Source organism: Emydura macquarii, unplaced genomic scaffold, assembly GCF_026122565.2.
Source record: "Emydura macquarii macquarii isolate MOO-44397 ecotype Brisbane River unplaced genomic scaffold, CSIRO-AGI_Emac_v2 contig_2669, whole genome shotgun sequence".
Lineage (NCBI taxonomy): Eukaryota > Metazoa > Chordata > Testudines > Chelidae > Emydura > Emydura macquarii.
Window position 1 is genome coordinate 1 of NW_027132806.1, and position 8,609 is coordinate 8,609.

Consider the following 8,609-nt stretch of genomic DNA (forward strand, 5'->3'; position numbering starts at 1 on the left):
CAGCCTGCTCCAGGAGCTGCTGGACAAGGAGGGGGCCTGGCCAGCAAACACTGGCAGAAATCTGCACGGTCACCTGACCCCTCGTGCCCCCACCCTGGGTTGCCTCTGATTCTTATCATTGGTATTTTGGTAGGACCTACAGACTGGAACTCATATGTGGGCCCCTTTCTGCTGGGTGTTGTGCGGACACATAATAAGAGACTGTCACTGTCTGAAATGGATACACATTAAATGGATGAGAGACACAAAGGATTTAATGATCCCTGTTTAACAGATGGGGAAACTGAGTTACTCAAGGTCAAATAGGGAATCTTCCACAGAACCTGTACTTGAACCCAGATCTCCTGTGTCCCACTCCTTTGTCCTAGCCACAAGATAATGCTTTGCAAATAATCCCATTGGCTCTTTAAATGTAGGTGTGTTGAGCTGATACAGTTCTCAGTTACTAAACACTATAGCCACCTGCTCTCCCTCCTCCTCCCTCTGCAGCCATCCAGTGCCCAGGGCCTGCAGGTCAATGCAGCTTTCCCATTGTCTATCAGAAGTTACAGCCCTTATTAAAGTCCATGTCCACAGCTGTGCACCTCTCTTCCATTCCAAGTTCTCTTTGCTCAGTCGCCCTCTTCTGGGTTTGTGTCTCTTTGGAAATTGGTTTCCTGGGCAACGGCAAAGAAACAACGGAGAAAATTCAGGCTGACCCCGGTCGTGCAAAGGGGAGCTGCAGTGCAGGGGGTGGTGAAGGCAACTCAGGAGGGGCGCTCCTCCCTCAGTCAGGGTTGTTTTTAACGCCGGGATGTTGTGGTAGTGTGGACTGTGCTGCAGGGAAAAGGGCAAGTGGCATGGCTCACATTATCTGCCTCGGGTTCCTTTCCTTTTTTTATTTTTTTATTTTGTATTTATAGACAAACTTAACTTCATAAGAGTTGATGACAATCACAAAATATGATTATTATTATTTTTTGATAGAAGGCCATTAGAGGGTAATGGGCACTGCATCCACACCGGTGAGAGACAGACCCTGCCCCAAAGAGCTTACAGGAGAAATGGGTGGGAGAAAAGAGTGATTTGTACCACAGTGCCTCAGGTGGAGAACTGAGCCCCAGAGAGATTAAGTCACTTGTCTAACTTCCTGCCGAGCTCTAATACTAATCCTGGCATAAATATATTCACTTCCTGCCTCACCCAAAGCCTGGGTAATTTTATTGATTTCATGCGTAACCTGAGCCTTAGCATAACCTAACTGCCCTCAGCCCAACCTCAGTAAGAGCATCATTCCTTTGACCTTTTCCCTACTCCTAGGAAAACACCCATGTCCTCCTCATTAGCCCTGGAAAACTCCATTGACTTCCATCCTAAACCTAATCTTAAACCTGGAATAAACCCACCGACCTCCTCACCAGTCTGGATCTCTTGGTAAGGGCGGGTCAAGCAAACAATGTGTATTTTAATACGGTGAAATGTAAGCATGTACATCTGGGAGCAAAGAATCTAGGCCATGCTTATGGGATGGGGGACTGTATCCTGGGAAGCAATGACTCTGAAAAAGATTGGGCAGTCGTGGTGGAAAAACAGGTGAACCTAAGCTCACAGTGAGACGCCGTGGCCAAAAGAACTAATGTAATCCTAGTGCATAATGGAGGAATCTCGAGTATGAGCCAAAAGGTTCTTTTACCTCTAGATTTGGCACTGATGCAACTGCTGATGGTATACTCTATCCAGTTCTGAGGTTCACAGTTCAAGAAGTGTGCTGCTAAATTGGAGAGGATTCAGAGAAGAACCATGCGAATAATTGAAGGATTAAAAAAGTGTGTTATAGTGATAGACTTAAAGAGTTCGAGCTATTTACCTTAACAAAAAGCTGGTCAAGGGGTAACTTGATTATCACCTGTGAGTATCTACATGGGGAACAAATACTTAATAATGGGCTCTTCAGCCTACCAGAAAATGTTCTAACATGATCCAATAGCTGGAAGTTGAAGGTAGACAAATTCAGACTGGATATACTGCATACATTTTCAATAAAGAGAGTCATTTGATCCTTGGTAAATTGTTCCAGTGCTTTTATGGAGTCTCCATCGAGGACAATTTTAATATCAAGATTGATGTTTTTCTAAAAGACATGTGTGATACGACCCATGCCCGGGGCTGCCAACTGATAATGCCAAGGTCAGGGCAGGCTGCAAAAGGAAAGTAGATTCTCCCCACGCTGGTGGGTGACACTGAAGCCTGGCTTTCCAACCAGCCACAAACTACTTCTGATTTCCCCACACTGGGTGTCAAGAAGCCAGTCCACAAATGCCCACAGCCCCCTTTACTGCATTCCAGTTCCTGGCTCCCAAATCAGCACTAGGTATAGTAAAGAGATCAGTTATTCAAACTCTCTGCTCTTTGCTAAAAAGGTTCCCTCTGACCCCAAGGGGTCAGCCACAGCACCAGATCAATATAAGTTTGGATCTTACCTAAAATACCACGCTGTCAGCCAATCCATTAGTATCTAAACTAAAGGTTTATTGTAAAAAGAAAGAAATAAACCACGAGAGAAATGTTAAAGGGTTAAAGTAAATCACAGATATACAAATGATTAAATGTCCATTTACATCAGGTTTCTTGAAGAAATGTGGAGTTGCAGGCTTGTGTAGTTCCCTCTAGTTCACATCCAGTACCTGGATGGGTCTAAGTCCTTCGGTTCAGTTGCAAGATGAATAGATCCAGAGGTAGATGTGTGTCTGTAGCTGGACAGGAGAAAAGACAAGATGGTTTCTCTGGGTTGATCTTATAAACCCCCTCCTCCAGCCATGCGGCCTGTGGGCAGTCACAAGACCCAAAATGGAGTCCATAGTCACATGGGCCAATCCTGGTGACTCCACCGGTGTGCCTGGGGTCCATAGTCACATGGGACAGTTCTGATGCTTCATCAGGTAGGCTGCCTGCAATGGAGTCCAGAGTCATGTAAGCAGGTTCTGGTGACTCAGTGGTGATGCTGGCTTCTCCCTCAGGGCCCCTTGCACCTGGGAATGCCTTAATGGGCCATTATGCAGGCCATTGTTCTGCAGCCTTCCTATCTGGGGTGTTGCTCAGGCAGCACAATTTGAAATACAGATATCGCAAATACATCTATAACTTCCATTTCACATATTACACATGAACATAAGTATTATCATCTGACTTAGCACATTATAACCTTTCTAACAGTACCTGACATGCCATATCTCACATGAATTATCATGATTTTGACATATTGATGTTAACCCATGTGTTAAATGCCCCCCCAGTCTAACCAGCATGACACCCCCAATGCAAGACTGGTGTAGAAGGGAGCAAACGGAGCTCCTGAATACACCCCAAGGCCCCCCTCATCCAGACAGCGTGACAGGCTGGACATGCACAAGTCCATGGGGCCGGATGCAATGCATCTGAGGGAGTTGGCTGATGTGATTGCAGAGCCATTGGCCATTATCTTTGAAAACTCCTGGTGACTGGGGGAGGTCCTGGGCGACTGGAAAAAGACTAGTATAGTGCCCATCTTCAAAACAGGGAAGAAGAGGTATCCAGGGAACTACAGCCTAGTCAGCCTCACCTCAGTCCCCAGAAAAATCATGGAGCAGGTCCTTAAGGAATCCAGTCTGAGGCACTTGAAAGAAAGGAAGGTGATCAAGAACAGTCAGCATGGATTCACAAAGGGAAAGTCATGCCTGACCAACATGATTGCTTTCTATGAAGAGGTGACTGGCTCTGTTGATGTGGGGAAAGCGGTGGACTTGGTATACCTTGACTTTAGCAAAGCTTTTGATACAGTTTCCCACAGTATTCTTGCCAGGAAGTTACAGAAGTATGGGTTGGATGAATGGACTATAAAATGGATTGAGAGCTGGCTAGATCATTGGGATCAATGGGTAGTGACCAATGGCTTGATATCTAGTTGGCAGACGGTATCAAGCAGAGTTCCCCAGGGGTCGGTCCTGGGGCCAGTTTTGTTCAACATAGAATCATAGAATCATAGAGTTGGAAGGGACCTCATGAGGTCATCTAGTCCACCCCCTGCTCAAAGCAGGACTAACCTCAGCTATATCATCCCAGCCAGGGCTTTGTCAAGCCTCAGCTTAAAAACCTCTAAAGATGGAGATTCCACCACCTCCCTAGGTAATCGACTGGCTAAGCTGAAGTTCTGCAGAAAAGGGCCTGGGGGATACAATGGACAGATATCAAAAAACAAAAAAACACACAAAATCCAATCTTGATATAAAAATTTCCAGTGATGGAGAATCCCTCACGACCCTCGGTTAATGGTTCTAGTGATTATTTGCCCTAATTGTTAAACATTTGCATCTTATTTCCAGCCCTCATGTCAATTGGTTTGGAGACATTTGCTTCAGTGGGGTTTTGCCGTCTCACTCCAGGGCTGGTTTGCCTCTCTGAGGACTGCAGACTTGCTAGTGCCACTTTCCGATAGAGGTGGGAGTTGTTCAGCTGTTCTCCCTGGCCTTCTCCAACACCTGGGATGATGGGGGCTGTGCATGTCACACGGATGAGCTGGAATCGTCACCATGCTGATGGGCGGAATAGAGAGACAGAGATCGCCCTTGGCATGGAAAGAGGGACTATTGACACTGCACGTGCCATCACTGCTTTTTAAGTCACTGAGACTGGGATTTTCAAAGCTGGCTAGGAAACTGGGATGCCCAGTTCCCATTAATTTCACTGAGAACAGTGGGGGGGGGCGGTCGGCGGCGAAAGATTCACACAGGGCTTTCGCTGCTACTTGTGGTGCAAAAATCCCAGAATCAGGCCCCACTGAGATTCCAAAAATTCCTGCTCATCTGCTGCCAAATCCTGTACACGCTTAAACTCACTCCACACTTAGGTTTCTGCAGTAAAATTCCCCTGGGTTCCTGTGTGTCTGCCTCTGATGGTAAGCCTTAGTGACCAGCTTCCAGCAGTTGTAGTTGAACTGGGGAGCCTGAGCTGTGGGTTCCTCTGGTGGCTGCGTCCCAAGAGCTGCTGATGCAACGGAGGAGAAAAACATCCCTGCTCCCCAGAGGTGATTATAGACATCGTAGAAGGAACAGTTTATTCCAGGCCGGCTGAGCTTCTGTTTGCACTAGACTTCTAGCTATTGTCGGTCACATGTCTGTCTGTGCTATAAATATATGCTTCATTCTGCAAACATCTTGGGACACCCTTTGGGTCTCCGTCCTGGTCTTTTTTAAACCAAGCGTCCTTCCAGGAATGCTGCCATCATGTGAGATCAGGGCAGGTGCTGTTTCCCTTCTGTGGGGTTAGCATCATCTAGGGCAGACTGTCAGGGTAACTTGCTCCGGAGGTGAGATCAGAGCTGGACTCACAGCCCTGGAGAGCAGGTGTGTCCTCAGCTGTGACTGTGTCTGTTACCTGCACAAGCCAGGATCAGCTCGTGAGCTGGGAGAGGCTTTCCATCCTTGGTCCCAGGTAGTGCCTATCTGTAGAGTGGATCGTTGTCTGCTAAGAGCTGCAAAGGGACCCAGCAACTCAGGAAATCCAGCAAATGGACATGGAAACAGTTGCTGAATAATACAATGATAGATAGATAGATAGATAGATAGATAGATAGATATGACCCATAATTCGTAGAGCTGAAGTAAGGATCAAATGCATCACAAACTGGGAAAAAAAGCACAAAGACCAACACAGTAAGTTTGCTCTTTCAATTAAATATTTACTGTATTAATATACAAGGCGCATTAAAGAACAGAAATATGAATTTCCACTGGAACTTTTTCTCTCAATTCAATCAAATATCTACAGCCTGCCAGAATTTCTTTTTTAGCAGAAAATGTTGACATTATATTCATTTCAAAATCCCCAATGTTTTTTTTGGTTTTTTTTTGGTTTTTGTTTTTGGGTTTTTTTTTGGGGGGGGGAGAGGGGGGTAAATGAGAAGCAAACATTTTCCGCTAAAAACGTGCTGAATTCTGAACAATTTCATCTGACACTTCCTTCCAAAGCTGGGTTGGCCATAAAGCTATTTTTCATAGAAAGTCTCAGCTATTTTACATTTCTATCAATGACCTGGAGGAAAACATAAAATCATAACTTCCGAAGTTTGCAGATGACACAAAAGTTGGGGGAGTGGTGAAGAATGAAGAGGACAGGGCACTGATTCAGAGCCATCTAGATCACTTGCTGAACTGGGTGCAAACAAAGAGTATGTATTTTAATATAGCTAAATGTGAATGTATACATCTGGGAACAAGGAATATAGATTACACTTACAGGATGGGAGACTCTCTCCTGGGATAGCAGGGACTCTGAAAAAGATTTGTGGGTGGTGATGGATAATGAGTTGAACATGAACTGTGTGATGCTGTGGCCAAAAGAGTTAATGTTTAAGATCTTGGAATGCATAAATGGGGGAATCCTGAATACGAGCAGAGAGGCTATTCTTTCTGTGTATTTCTGGAACACTGTGTCCAGTTCTAGTGCTCACAATTCAAGAAGGATGTTGATTAACTGGAGAGAGTTCACAGAAGAGCCCAAAAATGATTACTGCCTTCCAGTAATCGACTCCAGGAGCTCAATCTATTTAGCTTCAGAAAGAGCAGGTTAAGATGTGACGTGACAAAAGTGTATAATTACCTACCTGGGAAACACATTTTTAACAAAGGGCTCTTCACTCTAGCAGAGAAAGATATAGTATGATATGGCAGGAAGTTGAAGCTGGACAAATTCAGAATGAAATAAGGTGTAAATTTTTAACAGTGAGAATAATTAAGCACTGGAAAAAAACATCAAAGGTTGTGGTGAATTCTCCTTCAATGACCATTTGAAAATCAAGATTGGATGATTTTTCTGGAAGATCAGCTCTAGGAGTTATTCTGGGGAAGTTCTATGGCATGTCTATACAGAGGTCAGTCTATATGATCACAGTGATCCGAACATCTCTAAATCTAGGGTAGCCATCTTCTGATGACACAGTTCTCGGCTGTCGCAACAGTACAATCATCCTAGCTACAGCTGTGGGGTCTGCACTGTCATTTGGTCCGTTTTTACTCCGCTTTCTACCAAGGCACAGCTTGGACGAGATTGTAGGACGGTGGATCTGACACCGTCCATTGACTCGAAGGGAGCAATTTACAATGCACCTGCCTAGGAATTTGATTGTCAGAGATGATTCTGATTCTGGCCATTACCCTTGTCCTCCCCTCCACAGGCGGTGCACTACATACCAAGGAGGGAAATGACCAATTGAACCACCATGACCGAGTTCCTTCCCTTGGGATTCTCTGACGTGCGGGACCTGCAGCTTTTTTACTTTGTGGTGTTTCTAGGTATTTTCTTATTTGCCCTGGCAGGGAATCTCCTTGTTATCACTACTGTAGCCCTCAGCCACCACCTTCACACCCCCATGTACTTCTTCCTGATGAATTTGTCCATCATAGACCTTGGCTCCATCTCTGTCACTGTCCTCAAGTCTATGGTCAATTCCCTATTGAACACCAAGTCGATTTCTTATACTGGGTGTGTTGCCCAAGTCTTTCTCTTCATTTTCTTCATTGAAGTAGACTTTGCTTTCCTCACCATCATGGCGTACGACCGATTCGTCGCCATCTGCCAACACTGCATTATGAGAGGGTGATGAACAGAGTAGCTTGTGTCCAAATGGCAGCCGGTGCTTGGATCAGCAGTGTTCTCCATTCTGTACTGCACACCAGGAACACGTTTGCGTTAACCTTCTGTGGAAATAACACGGTGGATCAGTTCTTTTGCGAAATCCCACAGCTCCTTAAGCTTGCCTGCTCTGACTCATACCTCGGTGAAGTTGGGGTTATTGTTTTGAATGTGTGCTTGTTTTTAAGCTGCTTTTTATTGATAATAGTGTCATATATTCAGATTTTCTCTACAGTGCTGAGAATCCCCACTGAGCGGGACCAGCATAAAGCCTTCTCCACCTGCCTGCCTCACCTCATTGTTGTCTCCTTGTTTATTTGTCCTGCCGTCTTTGCCTACCTGAAGCCCACCTCCATCTCAACGTCAGGGCTGGATCTTGTGGTGGCTGTTCTCTATTCCGTGGTGCCACCGATGATGAATCCCATCATCTCCATCATGAGGAACAAGCAGATCAAAGGTGCCCTGAGAAAACTGACAGGGTGACCATAAAATTTCCAGATATCTCCCAAGACTATGGCTTTATTCATTATGTCTATACAGATATAATCAACTGATGGCATTATTGTTTCCGTGGAGATTTGATGTGCTCTCTCTTTATGTAAAATACTGGGCTTACACTGGTAATATATGCAAACTGAGTTCACTGAAGTTAATGGAGCTACTCTAGGTTTACACAAATGTCAATTAGGTAAGAATCTATATGTCTATCATAAATATATGTAGAAAAAACTGTGTGGGAAGAGGCCGTAAAAAGGTATGAAGCGGTTGTTAAATGTTCCAAGTGTGGTATTCTGCGGGGGGAGCAGGCTGTGTTTGAGCATAGAGCAAGTACAGGTTGCCCCCATCCATGACAGTCGAAAGGTGCAATGTGAGCATTTGTGAATGTCGTGAGGCATTGCTCAAAGTGGGCAGAGTTAAGGGTGTTTTTAACTTAATTCTGTATTTCCTGGGTTTCAGAAGCTTGA

At 45.0% G+C, this 8,609-nt stretch overlaps 1 protein-coding gene across 1 annotated transcript; it reads left to right on the forward strand.

Annotated features, from left to right (window-relative positions):
• Nucleotides 1-7,231: 7,231 nt before the first annotated feature.
• On the forward strand, nt 7,232-8,127 carry LOC137164055 (olfactory receptor 14I1-like). Its single transcript, XM_067564654.1, has 2 exons — nt 7,232-7,608; nt 7,833-8,127. The coding sequence occupies exons 1-2, from the start codon at nt 7,232-7,234 to the stop codon at nt 8,125-8,127; spliced, it is 672 nt and encodes a 223-aa protein (XP_067420755.1).
• Nucleotides 8,128-8,609: the final 482 nt, after the last annotated feature.

Bases quoted from the DNA above. Each gene is read 5' to 3' on its own strand.
- LOC137164055 (XM_067564654.1), top strand. From the start codon at position 7,232: ATGACCGAGTTCCTTCCCTTGGGATTCTCTGACGTGCGGGACCTGCAG. The intron at 7,609-7,832 runs GTGATGAACAGA...CTTGTTTTTAAG, and splicing joins CAACACTGCATTATGAGAGG to CTGCTTTTTATTGATAATAG.